The 19,324-nt window shown below is 28.9% G+C and overlaps 1 protein-coding gene across 1 annotated transcript; it reads left to right on the forward strand.

Annotated features, from left to right (window-relative positions):
- Positions 1-15,213: 15,213 nt before the first annotated feature.
- LOC142524765 (arogenate dehydratase 3-like) lies at positions 15,214-16,848 on the forward strand. Its single transcript, XM_075628858.1, has one exon. The coding sequence runs from the start codon at positions 15,303-15,305 to the stop codon at positions 16,632-16,634; it is 1,332 nt and encodes a 443-aa protein (XP_075484973.1). The 5' UTR covers positions 15,214-15,302; the 3' UTR covers positions 16,635-16,848.
- Positions 16,849-19,324: the final 2,476 nt, after the last annotated feature.

A 19,324-nucleotide genomic window follows, 5' to 3' on the forward strand; every position in this document is an offset into this window, starting at 1 on the left:
TTTGTATGAAGGATTCTGCGTTGAATTTAATTAATCTTTGTTTCAACAGAGAATTGGGAGTGAATTGAAGAAAAAAAGATAGAAGATAATAGATTATTTGTGGGTTTTTATTTGTTTAATAATTCTTGACAGTTCAGCCGGGGCTGAGATATTGAAGCTCTTTGTTTTAAATGGAAGAGAAACTGTCAAATGTAGGAAGAGAAACTGTCAAATGTATCAATACAAAGAAACATAGACAAATAATAAATGCAGCCATGTAATGACAATAGCTGTCTTGCTTTGTTTATTGTTTAATTAATTTATTTATGATGAGTATTTATTTTTATTGGTTTATTGGATTTTTGTTAAATTCAATTACCTAGGGATTAATGGTTGACTAATTAAGGTGCATGTACCATTTTATATTACGTATATTATTTAATTTTTTTATAGTTATGTTAAGTATATTATGATTATTCATAAAAAAAATTATATATGACAGTCTCACGAGTCATTTATATGAGACGAATATCTAACTCAATCCGAACCATAAAAAAATATTTACAATATTTGATTTTGATACATTAACATTTAATTTTCGGCTATTTTGATTATATTATTTATGTGGCCCTGGAAATGCTGACATAATATCGAAATTATTAACTTGTCAAATATCACATCAACAGTTCGATCAAAATAGTAGATTAAAAGTTAATGTAATAAAACCAAAATTTGAAAACTTAATTGATCAAAACATAAAATTAGACAAATTAATCGACTAAAAAACAATTTTCCAAAAAAAAAGGGAGGAGCAATTCATTCTAATAAAAAATAAAACGTTTTATTCGATATTGAACAATTAGAGTGAATCGATTTGTTTTGATCAAATGCTCATCCCTGGTTATTGCACATTTTCTTAAATAAAATAACATTCCTGGTCAGATATTCAGGTTGTATTTGGGGGATATCTTATTTAACTAATGGATAAAAAGCGGAACATTGAATTGTTCGAGTAGATGGCGTGCTCAATTTTATACCATAAAGTTAAATGAATATTATTGTTTATGTTGCATTTTCTTATCCGCATATACCATTTTAACAAAACAAAACACACCTATTATATTAACGATCACTTCTCGTTTTATCAAAAGTTATAGTCGATGATAATTGTACAAGTTAAATATTTTAAACTGTATAACAACTCAAATGTCACGGTTCAATCGTTATCCCAGAAAATATAATTATTACACACCAACAATCTATCTCTTAATAATCATACTTAAATGTCACGGTTCAATCGTTATCTAATCGATTTATCAAAAGTTATAGCTTGTGTAATGGTGCAACTCAAATATTTTAAATTTTATAACAGCCCGAGTGTCACGATTTGATCGTTATCATAACATGGACAATAAAATTATACTCAAACAACTATTTTACATATTAAATACATGTTTGGTTCGGAAGATGTGATTATTGAATGATTAGTAAGTAGATAATAAAAATGCTTGACATATAAATTTAATATATGGTAATAAAAAAATATTATGTTTGATATGATTTTTATCCGTAGATAAATTAATAATATTTTCACCTTATAACTAAATTACCTTTCGAACTTCTCATGCAACCTTAATAGAAAAAAGAAAAAGAGAGTTATCACAATATATCTTGATAATGTAAATTAGAAATTATGCTTAAATATTATTCCAAAGAATGTCGATCGTCGATCCCCACTCATAAATAATGCGCCGCGTTTGCTACCGAAAATATTTTTAGTGTTCAAGTCAAGTCTTAATCCCCTATTATAGTTAGATTCATTTGATCCATCAAATCAAGTTAATTTAGAAATTTATTTTCATAATTTTTAAAGTTTTTTTATTTTTCCAAAACCGAACAGACTTTATAAATCCGATTAATATGGAAACAAATAATTTTGTATGTATGTGATTTTTGTAATTATTATTTCGGTTTTTTCATTTTAAATTTTCTATATCTATATACACAATGTGTCCCTATATTATATATAAATATTAATAATACCATACATATCGAAATCGCATAACTTCAGAGATCGGGATATTTTATTCGGGGAACATGCGAGCATTTAATGTAAGTCGTGCATTTAAAAATCTAGTATAGCCTTTTAAAATATAATATAATATAATAAAAGCATTTAAAATGCTTTCGTTAAATAATATTTAAAGAGAAATGGTGGTTGTAATTTATCAATTACAAAAACTTCTGAGACGATCTCGTAGATTAATTTTGTGAGACATATATTTTACTTGTATCACTTATGAAATCTTTTATGTCAAAAGTATTATTTTTATTTTAAATATCAATAAAATTTATATGTCTCACGAATGAAGATTTGTGAAATCGACTCACATGTTCTTTCACAATTTCATGTGAACTCATCCATGACATATATATATATATATATATATATATATATAAAGTGTTTGACCCCCAAAATTTGGCTTACTAGACACTTATAGTCGTGAATTAATGTGAAATAAATTAACAAACAATGACTTCCCCCTTTTTCTTGTAAGTAGCTATTAGCTTTCTTGCACGCGTTTACCACTTATCTTTTCTACTGAAAAGTCATTAAAAATCCATTAAAAGCGTGACAGATTCGGCAATAATTTTTTGTTTTTTTAGTGGAATAAGATTTGATTAATGGCTGAACATGTAATGTTTCGATTATAATAAACTCATCATTTAACTATTTATTATTTTTCATATCAAGTGAATTACCAGAGTCCATGGACTTGCCCTTACGAGTCGAGAATTTTAAAATATACATGTAAAATTTTCGAATTTTATTCCTTGTCTTCTTAAACTATATTCATTTTATTCCCAAAATTAGGAGTCTCGTGATGAATTTACATGCACTTGAATCGAATCAATATATCTATCTATACATACACATATATCTGTATGCAGATACATATATAGGGTTTTATCTTCATTAAGACAAGTATTTTTGTGTGAGAAATAGTGTATATAATATTGTGGGGTAAATGAGAATAATTTCGAAATATTGATTATGGATGAATTGGTGTTATAATTGTAAATTACAATAAAATTATTAATAAAATAAATTAGAGTTCATGTAATATTTGAACCAATATAATGCATGCCAATCATGCAAAGATGAAATTAAAAGAAAATGAAACCAAACTGCAACATGTAATATGTTACAGTTTTCTTAAAACATATTTGTCCACTCTTACGGTGCTCCAAGATTCACTGTGAAAGGTTGTTTACTAGGATACAATGGTCATGATATTAGCCGCAACAATTTAGCACAAAGTCTGATGTAGGTGAACTGAACAGTACTTGAATTTTATCACAATTTAAAAGAAATAGGAGTGACATAAGTCGAGAGAAGAAAAAAGTTCTGAAAGTTGTTCATTTTGGAAATGAGAACGATGTATATATATGGGAAAAATGTTTACCCTTTAGTATGTGAAAGATTATTTAACCTTTTTAGAAAAATAAAAGTAATTTAACCTTTTTAAAAAAAGTTATTTGATCTTTCAGAAAACCAAAGTCATTTGGCATTTCAAAAAAACAAAAATTATTTAGTTTTTCAAAAAAAAAATTATTTAAGATTTCAGAATACCAAAGATTAGTTGATCTTTTAGAAAACCAAAAAGCATTCGAAACTGACTTTAAAAATATACATATCATTTAATTAAAATTGATATACTCCAAAACCCACTAACATAGATTCATTTCAAATTATTTCTCCAAATACTTCCTCGAATTCAATTTTTGTAGTTCAATGGCAAATCAAGATGATTAAGTCGTTCGTGTACCTAGAATATTTTGGAAAGTATCTTAACATAAAGCAACGTTTATGTACACTCAAATAAATTGAATTGTCAAATGGAGAAGGGCACGGCCAGCTTCCTCCAGAATAAGATAGTAAGATACTCTTCCCTGAATATGATAATTACAAATTTTTTCATCTAAATTATTAAGATTAAAACAATTTCGATCCATTTTTTTACGATCACAGCCATTTTATCATTATTCCATTAGTTTTTAACGATTAATTAACCTCAGGTATCAAATTAAACACTTCTAAAATTAATAAATCTAAGAACAACACGACATAATATATTACGTGCCATGCAACATCAATGTTTGAAAATTAGAAGAAAAATTATATATAAAAAAAAACAATGAATTAATTCATTATTTAAGCAGAAATGCGAAATCATGGAGGATTAAGGATGATCATTAATTTTATTAAATGTAAAAATGTTGAAAAGCTTTAAATAGTTAAAAGTTTTGCATTTGCAGCTTTCTATATTTCATAATGTAAATGGTTCATCAAACTCGAGGACCACGAACGGCCTTTTGGCACAAATCTCAGAATCTAACCTATAATTAATACTAATTTATCCTAAATGTTTAGGAATAAAAAGTAATAATTAAATGAAAACTAGGATTTATTTATTGCGTAACATAGGCAGTGGTAGAGCCAGAAATATGGTTCTGCCATAGCTAAAATTTTAAACTCTAGAATCTTTTAATATATTAAATTGATCTACCCGGACTAATATCATATTATTCTAAAATTATACAAAATTTACATATAATTTTTTTTTAAAAAAATTAGGTCACCTGAACTTTCGTGGCTCCGCCACTGAACATAGGCCCCATCTGATCATCCCATGTTCCCTAATAATAAATGAGGGGATTGCAATAAATGGCATTACCTATAACTCCACTCGAAATCAAGTGATAATTCTCGTTTCTTATTGAATTAACTGATCGACGTGCTATCAAACACTTATCCATATTGAATCCAAAGCGTTTTAATCAGTTAAGGTTCAAAGTCGAGGGTCGAGCTTCGTTCTTTCCTTTCACGCATGACACTTTTCATCTGCTGAAAGGAGGGAGAGGAGATGCTACCTTAAGAGTAGTCGTCATTAGATTTAAGGTTAGGATAATACTTTTAAGGTAACTTGAACTCAACCCTAAAACCCTAATTTATCATTTCTTTTCTCATTGTTCATTCCACTTTCTTACTAATTCCTTTGGAGGATTAAGACTATCATGCAGAGAGCATTACGTACCAAACTATGTGACTGGAGTTTCTACAAGGCACGATTAGGATTAGGTTTTATATAAGAGCTAGCAACATTTATCAACCGTTAAATTATTATGTTATCTATATACATACACAAGGATTTATTGTCCTTATATTATATATCATCGACTATCTAACGAATCAAACGGTATCTAAAAGTTTTGTAATCGTAGCCTGATACAGTATATGGTGAGACTTATATCCACGATAATATTTCATTGTAAAATCTCATCTGTACGTATACGAGGACTTCTATCAGTCGGTACAAATTATTTTGAAAGTTGAATTTCAGTGTAAACTGGTTGAAAACGGCCCAAATTGATACAATTTCAGCTACTCAAATTTAAAATTGAGATAGGGCTTAAGATCTGTTCATTTTGGGCTCACAATTTCTTTTTCTTTACGATTATAAATTTGTCAGCTCAAATGACAAGTTGGTTCTCTCTAGGCTCTTCAATTTTACATGTAGATTAAACCCAAAATAAAAAATCTTATATGTATAAAAAATATATGTGTGTGGAAATTAAAGATTGTATTAGTTATTTTATATAATTTCAAAATTTATTGAGTAAATTACCCTTTTGTTTTATTATTCTTAATATTTCGAATTGTAAGCGAGAGAATTTCAAAGTTGGTTCACACGATTTATTCGTACAAGACAAATTTTATTTAAACTTAATAATAAATAATCAAAGAAATCAATTCCCCTAGTTGCTTGCTTTTACTTTCAAATTATTTATTTATTTTATTTGAATTATTGACATTTCGCATAATAAACATTTAAATTAATCATTATGTTTATGTAATTAAAATATATTTATTTTATGTGCCTTTAATGATGATGATCTGAAGCCAAAAATAGTCTAAAAGTGTGGTGGCTAAATTAAAAGCGTCGCACGCACTTTTGCTACTGCAGTACGCTTTAATTACTTGTCAAGTACTTTACCAAATTAAAGACAATTAATCATATGGAATGGAAGAAGTCTTGGAGAGCAATTAAAGGGATTAAAATAATAATAATAATAATAATAATAATAATAATAATAATAATAATAATAATAAATTCCATTGAATTGCAGTGTTTCGTGCTATTCATCAGTCAATTTCAAAATAGAATTCAAGCCGATTCTTAATTTTTACAAAACTGGCTTGGCCAATTTTTTCAGCATGGTTTTCCACGTGTCAAAAATATGTAGATAATTGTTCGGACAGAGATAAATTTAGAACGTGGAGAATAAATTTTTCTCAATAATTTACAAATATTTCGGTTGGTTTACAAACATTAATATGAAGTTTCAGTTTGATTCGCACAAAGTTTTTTCAAGGAGATTCAATATAGTTTTTTTTTTAAAGATTGTCAAACTAATCTATTTATAGACTTCATCTGCAACGATGATTTGTTTAAATCATATATATGTTTCCAAATACAGATATCGTTGTTGGCATGTCATTGCCGTTCCTGATATATTCTGGTAGTGCGCATGAATTCTGACATTATGTTGGGAATCAATAACTGTTGGTAAGGAAAATTTTATCCGATATTTCAGCTGGACTTTGATTATTAATCACTGAATATACTGATATTATTCAAAGAATGTTTGGATTTGGACTGACTTATCATCTGAAATAAACTATCAGTTAGGCTCCATCATCAGTTGTCCTTAGATCAGTTTGTCTATCGATATCCCTATTAAACTATCAGTTTGATTCGGTAGTCAGTTGGTCTCTTATAAAACTTTTGATCGTAAATTTTTAGTTTTCTTCATGAATTCAGTTAAGTCAGGCTCTGTAATTATATGTTGGATCAGAAGCTTGATTAAATCACCAAAACTTAATTTTTTCTAAAAATAATAGTAAGATAAATTTTTATAATTTCTTATTTAAAATTTTGTCTAGTATATATTTTTGTCATTTTTCAAGAAGTAATTATAAAATATTAGGAACTGTGACACAATCTATGCGTGTCCACAAAATATAAATATAAATTAAATAGAGTTTTATAAAAATATATAACATTAGAATTTATAGTGATATTTAGTATTACTAGGTACAGACACGTGCGACGTACGTGAAAATACATTTCTATTATCAATAATTGTTGTTAAAGAAATGAGATCAGAAGATATTAATTTAGAAAAAATTATATATTAATGATTTCATGCTATATTAGTCGATAGAAAATGAGTAATGCTACATGTGCAACCAAATTTGTACAATAATTCTTACAATTCAAAAAAATCAATACAGAAATTTCATTTATCAAAATCTCTTGATAAATTAAATATAAAATCTCATTAGATAATAACAAAATCTCACGATATAATTGTTGTAAATATCGCAGTACGATATATTGGTTATACCTTTAGCATCATCCGTAGAAAATTCAATGTAATATAATTTGTACTATATGTATTATAAAATGAGTGAAAAAATATTTAAAAATTTTATGTGTTATAAATATAAGGATATTCTTGAATGGAAGGATTTCAAATCCATGGATTTCAATACATTCAAATGTATTTTTGTTATTTAGAGAAGTAACATTATAAACTTCAAATCCACTCATTTCATGTTTATATAATAGTATTTCATGTTAATTATGATATTTTTCAAGTTCACCCAATAATAATGTTATTTGAAATTTATTCTACTTTATATAAATAATAATATGTAAATAAGTCATGTGTAGATTCAAGATTTTATATATTGTTTCATTGTTAACAATAAAATTATAATTCTAATCAATAAATTTGAAATCAATTTATCCAAGCGCAATCTAAATAAATTAATAATTGTTGAAAAACATATTAGTAATAAATATTATAATTTTGTATAAATTAGACATTGGAGAAAATATAATATAAAATTGATATCACAATAGTTATTAAAATTAAATTTGAGAGAAGAAAAAAGTATAATACATAACGTTGACCACTTATTTTACCACGTGTTATTGATTTATGAAAAGTAAAAATATAATATAGATAATATATTCTAAACCTTAAATTAAATTATTGCGTCAAATGTTTTTTTCTTTTGTATTTTCAATTTATATTGTTTTCACGATTTTTTTTTTGTCATCAGTTTTTTCTTCTCTGTGAAAAAATAATATTCTCGCCATCTTCATTAGCAAATCTTATGTGAATAAATGTATATTCTTCTCTATTTGATGTCTCTACAAATCTTCACACAAATTAAGTGTTTTGTAGAAAAAAAAAGTTTGTTTCATCAAGCAAATAAAACCAAAGAATTTTGTTATTTCAGTATTCTACAAAATATTTATTTTTTGTAAAAAATATTTCAACTTAATCTACAAGCAAATAAAATCAATGAATTTTGGTTATTCTATCTTCTAGACAACTGACAAAATATGATTTAATTAATATTTTATTATATTTATCAAAAGGTGTTCAACTCTTAATGATATAACATATTTATGCAATATGTTATTTAAATACAAAAATTCAAAATTACGATAACATATTTTTTTATATTTCATACTATATTATTGAAAGTATTAAATTTGTATATATTAATTTTTTTCTGAGAAACTTCTTGCATATATAACTCATTCAAAAGATTATAGATTTACAAAATAAAACAAATCATATTCAATTTAATATTTTGTGAAAAATATATGTTCACTCCATCTACAAGCAAATAAAAACAAATAAATTTGACCTTTCTTATTATTAATCATAACTCATAAGGAGAAATATTGAGAAATAATGAATAATTTTTGTAAAGATTTATTCATAATAATTTTAAAAATTTACCTCAAAGATATGTCATTTCAGATTACATAAATCTATAATTGATTTACTTATATACATCCTTTATAAAAATACATCTTCGTCAATTGCAAGATCATCAAATAAGTAATTGTTATAGTTTCTGATCTTTATAAAGACGAAAAATTATTAAAACTGTATGTGTTCAATCATATATTGTTAAATTTTAATAATAAACTAAGACTTTGAAAAATATTAGTTGGATTTTTTTATAAAGAAAGATAGATAGAATAAACACTCACAAAATATTTATAAGGTCATCTTTCTTATATATCCAATAATGCTTTGTATCATTTTTGTAAAATGTAATTAACCGTCGAACCTTCTTCGTAACACCAACCCACATGATATAATTATTTGGATTCATTATTTTAATTCGTCGTTTTAAATTAATTATTCTCAATTAATGCAAAATAGAAGATATTTAATATCATGTCCTTACACAAATTATGTTTTTTGTGGAAAAAATTTACTATATTTATAACCAGATAAAACAAAAGAATTTTGGTATTTCAATATTGTACAAACTAATTTTTTTGGGAAAAAATTATTTTCGCTTCATCTATAAACAAATAAAACCCATGATTTTTTGTATTTCAATATTCTCAAATTAATATTTTGCGGAAAAAAATATGTTTAATTCATCTACAAGAAAATAAAAACCAAAGAATTTTGGAGTTTCAATCTTCTTGGCAATTTGATCCTTGGCCCTTGCCTAGCATACGTAGATTGATAATCTTGACATCATCATAATAATTGATTTTACAAAAACTTCCTCACTAAATTAAAGATAAACTTCTTGCATATATAAAAGCATTCAAAAGATTATAAATCTACAAAATAAAATAAATCACATTCAAACAAATATTTTTGTGAAAAACATTTGTTCACTTCATCTACAAGTAAATAAAAACCAAATAACTTTGACTTTATCTATGGAGAAGTAGTGAGTATTGCTAATGAATAATTTTTATAAAAATTTATTTATCGTAATTTTAAAAATTTACATTCAAAGATATATCTTTTAATGTTACAAAAACTATAGCTGATTTGTCATAAAGAATAATCATTCGTTAATTGCAAGAATCTCTCATAAAATAATTGTTATAGTTTCTAGCCTTTAAAAAGAGAAAAATATAGTTAAAATTAATACAAATATATTATTCAATCTTATATCGTTAAATTTTCATAATAAACCAAGGCTTTGAACAATATTAGTTGACTTTCTTTTTGATAAAGAAATATAGATAAAATAAATACCAATGAAATATTTATTAGGATTATCTATATTTATATCTGATAATTCTTGTATTATTTTGTAAATGTAATTAAATATCAAACCTTCTTCATGACACCAACCTTGTTAAAACAAAAACAAAATTAGTTTAATTATTTGGCTTCATTAGTTTAATTCTTCATTTTAAAATAAATAATCTTAATGAACGTAAAATAAAAGATATTTAACATCATATCGTTATACAAATTAAGTTTTTGTGGAAAAAATATTTTCACTTTATTTACAAGAAAATAAAACAAAAGAATTTTGTTATTTTAATCTTCTACAAATTAACTTTTTTGTGAAAAATCTACAAATTAAGTTTTTTGTGAAAAAATTCTTTTTCACTTCATCTATAAGCAAATAAAACCAATATATTTTGGTATTTCAATCTTTTCAAATTAATATTTTTTGTGACAAAAATTTGTTCAATTCATCTACAAGAAAATAAAAATCAAAGAATTTTAAAGTTTCGGCTTTTTTGGCAACTTGATCATTATCTAACATAAATATAGTTTGACAATTTTATCCTTATCATAATAACTGATTTGACAAAAACATTCTCACTAAATTTTTCCTGTATGTACAAACTAAGGACAAAGTTGACAATACACAATAGAAAAACTTTGACCTTATATGTATAGATTGATCATTATCTAACATAAATATAGTTTGACAATTTTATCCTTATCATAATAACTGATTTGACAAAAACATCCTCACTAAATTTTTCCTGTATGTACAAACTAAGAACAAAGTTGACAATACACAATAGAAAAACTTTGACCTTGATTCACACTTTTATAATATGTATAGATGTATAGATTTTAATGAGAAGATTTCAAAAAAAAAAATAAAAATCAATGGTGAGATTTTCCGTTTTGGATGATTTTGAATGAGAACAAGGAGATTGAAACTTACTGAGGTGAAGGAGTCGTGGATCGTGGCAAGAAAAAAAATTGGAAAAAAGTTTGCTCAAAAAAGTAAAATAAAGTTTTAAAAAAAAAAACCGAAGCAAATTAAGGAAATTTTGGAATTTCGAAAAAAATTTCACCAAAAACAGCGAATATTGGATGCTCTCACTGTGCAATATCAAAATTAATTTTATAAATAGAAATAAAATGAAATTATAACAAATTATTTAAAATATACTTTGAGAACAATTACCTATCTTATTTACTATATAATAATAGGTTAAGAAAATAAAATCAATAAAATGATACAATAATGATTATGTATGTAAATTTAATTTAATGTCACAAAGTCACAATAAATTTTAAAACAAAACCAAACATAGTACACGACATGTTTTTCAGTAGTTTCAGAACATTCACATTTATTTCACAAATCATTTTTCTCTAAAAAAATAATGATTTTATTATGCACCTATATTTATAATTTATATTAAATAATTAAGCGCCGTATCTTCACGATAACTAACTTTCTAATTAATAATTATAAATTTTTTATTTAATACAAATCTGTTTTAATAAAGTTTTAAACTATCTACAGCTAATATGTTCCACCTTTTGAAATGTTCAATTATCATTATCCATATTTTTAGATTGATAAAAAGACAAAGAATAGACATCATTCTTAATATTTTTTTCAGACAAATTGAGACGGTCTCACGGGTCGTATTTTGTGAGACGGATCTCTTATTTGGGTCATCCATGAAAAATAATACTTTTTATGCTAAAAATATTACTTTTTATTGTGAATATCGGTATAATTGACTCGTCTCACAGATATAAATCGTCTCACAATAGACCTACTCTTTTTTTCAAGGGCGATATCATTTTTAATTTTCAATATTATTTAAAAATCTCTAAAAAAATGGAATATACTTCTCTAAACTAGACTTATACACGTCATAATAGTATGGATTTATTCTATCAGTATGAATTATAATTTTAACTAATCATAAATATTATTTGTGGATAATGTACTTTTTGCTATGTTTCGCATGCAAATATAAGAAATGCGTGACACATTCATGGGATGATTTTCCAAGAACACAGAAGGAAACTTCATTACAACCAGAAACAAATTACCATAATATATAAATTCAGTTATATGTTTTTTAAGAAATTTGGCATTATTTTAAGAATTGTTGATTCTTCGTCAATTTCTTTATTCGCTTTTGTTGACTCAAAAAGTCAAGAGTATCACGTCGACACACACAAGTAGAATCAAGCATGCATGTACGTCTCAGTATATATATAATTAGATATGTAAGTATTGTTTCCTTGAGTATATGAAACAGATTAAAAAATATTATTAGAAATAAATATTTGAAGTGAGACGACAATTTAATTTTTTGGGAATAAATATTGTTTCGGTTTTTCTCTTTTCACTTTTAAATTTGCGTGGAAACAGAGGGGAAAATACACGTAAATTATTCACAATACAAATTTCCAAGCTATGAATTGAACTGGAATATTCACTCATCCCGCTTCCCAACACGTTGAATTCAAAGACCAAATTATTCATCATTTTTAGACTCTAGCAAACTTAAATTTGGAATTTTCATTGGCATCAAAACAAGGATAAGGATTTATATTTTATTGTTATAATATCTGTAAACAATAAGTACGAGAAATGTGAAAATTAAACGGAAGGCATACAAATTACAAGAATTTGTTTTAGAGATTTAGCCATTAAATTAAATGTCTATTCAATTTCTTATCCGAGTTAAACTATCACGTCTCTTTTCAATTCTCAAATAAAAATAATCACCACGTCAAAACTCGACACCTTGTATTTATCTTTAATTTTTGCACATACAAGTTGCAACATATGTACTTCGACCGCTAGTATATATGTGTTGTGTTTGTGTTACAGTCCAAGTATAGTCCAAAGATTTGGTTGTTGCAGCGTCTATTAAACCTCATCTAACACATTTTTTACGGACAGAAAAAATTGAATGTTATTAGATTAGAATTAACCAGTTTCTTACCATTAAAATATGTCATAATTCTCTAATTAACTCTTGTTTTAGCTTCCGTAGTTGGTAAGGCACGTGGGGTGGAACCAGCTTCGCACAATTGTGCCATAGTTACCCTATTCAAATATTTCATCTTGAACCGCCAATTTTTAAATTTTTAGCATAAACAATAATATCAATAATAATAAATTACCTATTTTAGTTAGAACTTCAAGAATCATATAAAAAATTCATAAATTAGACAAATTACAAAGTTAAATATTTGGAATCCTTCGAATCCAATAATATTCCATCAAACTAAATTAATCTTGGCCTCAATTTCACCATTCAAATAAAGGCAAAAACTTGTATGAGATGGTCTTACGTATCATATTTTATAAGACGGATATCTTATTTAGGTCATCAATGAAAAAGTATTACTTTTTATGCTAAGAGTATTATTTTTTATTGTGAATATCAGTAGGGTTGATCCATCTCACAGATAAAGATTTGTGAGACCGTCTCACAAGAGACCTACTCTCAAATAAATGCCCGCCTCATTGAGTAAAAAATCTTATAGTTAAGATCATAGTAACTCATTAGTAATAATATCAATGAAATATTTAGATTAATATTGTAAACCAGCTGCGAGTCACCAAAAACTTATACGTATGTTTATGGGATTTTACTTAAGGGGGAAAAATTATCCACTTAATCATGATTCATCCTTAATCTGGACGTAGGTTGATTAACTAATTCAATGAATTTTGCTTAGAGTTGTCTGGTCAATTTAATATCAAGCTGGTAGGTTTTGTCATTAACTCGTTTAAATTTGGCAATAATATAATTATCTTTCCTCTAATTCCCAGATTTTAATTTATAAGAAAAGTGATGCTTTCTAACCTTTTAGATATTTTTGTTTCTAACTATGTTTTGAAGTGTTTGGAAATTGAGATAGTTAAAAGAAAAAATGATTTAAGAATAATCAAGAATATTATAGCGAGTTTCGAGATTGTTTTGAAAAAAAATTGTATGATCCTAAAATTAAGTTGTACGTCAGTACCACCACTTGAATGAAGTGACATAAACATCTCTTCTTTGAAGGAGACACGTGTATGTAAGCGTAATGGAAAATATTTTTGCTCACTAACTAATTCTAATCTAAGTATGTCAAAAGTCCGGTGATCAGCGGCATTTACGGCAGGCCGGCTTGCGCTTTCGAATTCCGACGGGTTGAGACATCGCAATAAAGAAACAAAAGTCATAATCTCAAAGCATATGAGAAAAGTTAAGAGTTGTTTTTAAGGTGTCCCACGTGATTAATGGGTTGTTATCTCACCAACCATGAGGTGGAAGAAATATATAGAACTTAAATGTAATTTTAAAGCTTTAAACATTTATAATCGTTTTACCAACTTGCCCATCTAGTCTCTAAATAGTAAATACTCCCATTAACTAATTAAAAATACTTAATTTGCAATTGGAATAATTGTAACATGGTAAAATTGCGGTTTTAAACTTGTAAGTTGATATGATTTGAGTTTTAATCATATAATTTGTTTAAGTTTGGTTTTTATATAATAATTTAGATTTTTTTGGTCATTTATTTCTCAAAACCACAAAATTCAGCGTATACTACTTATTTGACATTGGCGTTCTTTTAAATAACTAATGTAACAAGAATAAATCTTATATTATACACTTTAAAAAAATATCTAATCACAAATAAAGAGAAATGAAAAAAAATTTCAGCACACTTTGAAGTATTGGGTCTTTTTTATTTATATTTCTTTTTTTATTAGAAGAATTTAGTGCGAGTAATAGATGTTTTGTTCTCGCCACTTGTATCATATAAAAGGAAATTAATATCAAATAAAGTTTATTCAATATATTTAGTGGTTTTGAAAAAAAAAACCTAAAAAATCCAAAATTAATGTATGAAATTAAATTTTGATAAATTGTAGAACTAAAATATAAAATAAATATATTAAAAAAACAAACAAGGAGATATTAAAATTTTGACTGGCGGTCGGTAGAAGGTAGACTGAAGCAATTTTCTTGCACCTTGAACAATATATTATATATAAATACCCCAACCTCTCTCTTTTCTTCTCAGCTTAAACGTTCCCTTCTTACGGAACTATAAGCTATCTCTTTTCCTTCTTTTCTTTCTTCTCTCTTCCAGTTCTCTTTGAATTTTTCTGAATCTTGATTGTCATGGTGTCTCTGAATTCTCTCTGTACACGTCCGGATCTGAATTCTCTGTTCCGGACAGCAGATACTAGTCGGAACTACCACCGGGTCGGGTTGGAGAGGTACGTCATCCAATGTGTTTCGAGGTTCGATTCTTCAAATCCGAATTCGGCTGCAGCTTCGATTTATACGGGCTTCGGTTTTGGCGCTGGGTTGGTTGGAAGGAGCCGGTTTGAGTGGCAGAGTTCTTGCGCCATTCTTTCAAGCAAAGTGATGTCCCTGGAGCAAGATACTGAGAAAAGTAATGGCGGCGGCGATGGTATCGCAGCCGTAAATGGTCACCCGACATTAGACCTTGTACCGATCAAGAATCAGTCTGTTTCAACGGCGTTGCTGCCTCGGCCGTTGAGTATTTCCGACCTGTCTCCGGCGCCGATGCATGGTTCACAGCTCCGGGTAGCGTATCAGGGTGTTCCCGGAGCTTATAGCGAAGCCGCTGCCGGCAAGGCGTATCCCAATTCCGAAGCTATTCCCTGCGACCAATTTGAAGTGGCGTTCCAGGCGGTTGAGCTTTGGATAGCCGACAGAGCCGTCCTACCCGTGGAAAACTCCCTCGGCGGCTCCATTCACCGCAACTACGATCTGCTCCTCCGCCACCGTCTCCACATCGTCGGAGAAGTCCAGCTGCCCGTGCACCACTGCCTCCTGGCACTCCCCGGAGTCCGTAAAGAGTACCTCACCCGCGTGATCAGCCACCCACAGGCCTTGTCCCAATGCGAGCACACGCTCACCAAAATGGACCTCAACGTCATCCGGGAAGCGGTCGATGACACGGCCGGAGCTGCCGAATACATCGCCGCCAACAACCTCCTCAACACCGCCGCAATCGCCTCCGCACGAGCGTCCGAGCTATACGGCCTAAGCATACTCGCGAACGGGATCCAAGACGACTCAAGCAACGTAACACGATTTGTCATGCTTGCGAGGGAACCGATAATCCCTCGCACGGATAGGCCATTCAAAACAAGCATCGTATTCGCGCACGAAAAGGGCACCAGCGTGCTATTCAAAGTCCTCTCCGCCTTTGCTTTCAGGAACATCAGTTTGACAAAAATCGAGTCCCGGCCCCGCCGGAACTCCCCGATCAGATTGGTGGACGACGCGGAGACGGGGACGGGGACGGGGACGGCCAAGCACTTCGAATACATGTTTTACATAGATTTCGAGGCGTCGTTGGCGGAGGTGCGGGCGCAAAATGCCTTAGCGGAGGTGCAAGAATATACTTCTTTTCTGAGAATCCTAGGAAGCTACCCCATGGATATGACTCCATTGACTCCATCTTCCCCGCAACAATAAATTGCTTCCAAAGTTATAAAATCTATAATTTCAACCATTTAAGTTCCAATATAATTAATGTATATTGTAATCTATGTTAATTACTTATGGATTCATGTATCACCATATGAAACTCGGGATCAAGTGCGCAAATTTTCACTTTCCCGACTTTTTTTTTCCTTTCAAAATGTGGGTAAATATGTGTTCGATGTCATTGAAATGACAGTGCTGGAGATTACTTGTGAAATTAAAAGGAAAATATAGTTGAGAGTAAACGTGTTAATACATTATATGGTTACACGGGTTACACTCCTTTGTTCCAAAAAAAAACTTGTGCGAGACGGTCTCACGGGTCATATATTGTGAGACAGATCTCTTATTTGGGTCATTCGTAAAAAAATATTACTTTTTATGCTAAAATTATTACTTTTATTGTGAATATCGATAGGGTTGACCCGTCTCACAAATAAAAATTTGTGAGACCGTCTCACAAGAGACATAACTTTTATTCCAATATAATTAGATCATATTGATTTCTCACATTTTTTTAATGGAAGTTAACATATACGTTGATATCTAAGTGCTAACATTTAACTACATCATAAGAAGAAAAATACTGCAAGGCTATGTTTGGTAGATAGGATTAGCCCATGATAAGTTAACAATCATCATATATCCAATGTTTGGTGGTTTTTTGATCAAATATATGGGCCCGTGAAATAAGAAAAAGCCCGCACTGTAGCTATAATTTGTTGGACAAATAATACTGATAATTTAGGTGTGATAATTTATCCCATTTATTGATTAAAGTAAATTTTACCATAATACCCTTTCTCTCTCCTTCATCACCACAAAACTGTATTTTTGTACGAGATACTTTCAGAAACATCACCACAAACTATTGTCCTCCATTGGAGCACAATCTTCGCCTTGTAAATGTTGGATTAGCACTTATATCAGTAGGAGTCATGCCGAGTCTTGCCCTGTGGATGCTGTACGCGAACCGCCCCCGAAGGGAAGAAGTGTTTGCTAAGATCTCATCAAGAATAAGAGACAGCTTCAGTGGCAACAAATGAAAATGTAGTGAGAATGATATAACATCAAGTTCAAATATCCCTTTCTCTCTCCTTCATCAAGTCCAAGATACCATCCATGTCTTCTGCGCCGATCTCTCAATTTCAATACAATCCCATGTCTTCTGCGCCGATTGGGTGGAAGTGGAGGTCTCGGTGGTGGTGGTGGATTCGGAGGTGGTGGTGGTTTTGGTGGGCCGTGGTGGTGGTGGATTCGGAGGTGGTGGTGGTTTTGGTGGGGGCGGCGGTTTTGGAGGTGGTGGAGGTTTGGGTGGTGGCGGAGGAGTAGGAGGTGGAGGCGGCTTGGGTGGTGGTGGAGGTTTTGGTGGTGGCCATTAAAGGAGTTGGGAGTATTTAGGCGATGGTGGTGGACTTGGTGGTGGTGGTGGTGGTGGTGGGGGCGGCGGTTTTGGAGGTGGCGGAGGAGTAGGAGGTGGAGGCGGCTTTGGTGGTGGTGGAGGTTTTGGTGGTGGTCATTGAACCAAAAAAATTATAGATGAAAAAATAAATTATTAATGACAAAAATGTGGGGATGTTTTGGTCATTTTATGTTAATGTACAAAATTAATACGTAATATTAAAATCATACCAAACACCGTAAATTTTATCCTACCATGTTATTTATCAATATCTCTATTTTTTAATCTCTATATTATTAATCATTTACTTATCCTATCACACGTACCAAACGTAGCCCAAATATATCATATAATAATCCGGTTATATTGTCCACCAAAACCTTTGAACAATTTCAGTTTTATATGATAAAGAAATGAATTTGACCATTTCAACATTACATTAATTTTTAGTGCAAAATTGACTAGCATCTAAATTATTGATTATCAAAATTCTTTCCCTTCTACCAAAATAGACTCTGAATTTGTTTTCCTTAGAACCATTAATATATTAATCTTTGTTCTTCTCAATACACCTATTAGTTCTAAATTTATCGAGAAGACCATATGCTAACCTTTTTGCTATTTTTATATAGATTTCCTTTAATGAATTGTGTTTTAAAATTTGATATTTCTTTATTGATATAGATAATATTTTAAAATAAAATAGTTGATAAGGTGTTTTGGTTTATCAGTGTCCCAATTTATGGAAAAAATAATCTCTCATTGTTTTTTTTGGAAAAAGGTTCAAATAAAAATTAAATAGAAAAAAAATAAGTTCAACATAATCATATTTTATATCAAATTACTATACTTTAAATTTTATTTTATATTAAAATCTAATAGACATACAAACATTATATAACAATATTTTTCATCGCATATTTTATGCAAGCGTATTGAGCTGAGGTCCATCCACATATTTTATTCAATTAATTCTATCTTCAACTACGTACGAATTTCATTTAATTTGAACTCCAATGTCCAATCACATATTGTTTATCTAATTTTGATTTAATACTATTTAATTACCGTTAAATCTTGATTAGAGCCAAGATGCCAGAAAAAGATTCACCTTTGGATGCATCCTGACAAATATAAATATTTAAATTAGCTAGATGGCCTATTTAAATTAAATTATTTTAACAATTTTTTAAGAGGCAAACACAGAAATAAAAAATGTAGACGTTTAAGCGATTTAGATCTAAACCCTTTGTAATAGTATATATAAAGTCATGGGTTA

The sequence above is a fragment of the Primulina tabacum genome, chromosome 2 (assembly GCF_025594145.1).
Source record: "Primulina tabacum isolate GXHZ01 chromosome 2, ASM2559414v2, whole genome shotgun sequence".
NCBI classification, from domain to species: domain Eukaryota; kingdom Viridiplantae; phylum Streptophyta; class Magnoliopsida; order Lamiales; family Gesneriaceae; genus Primulina; species Primulina tabacum.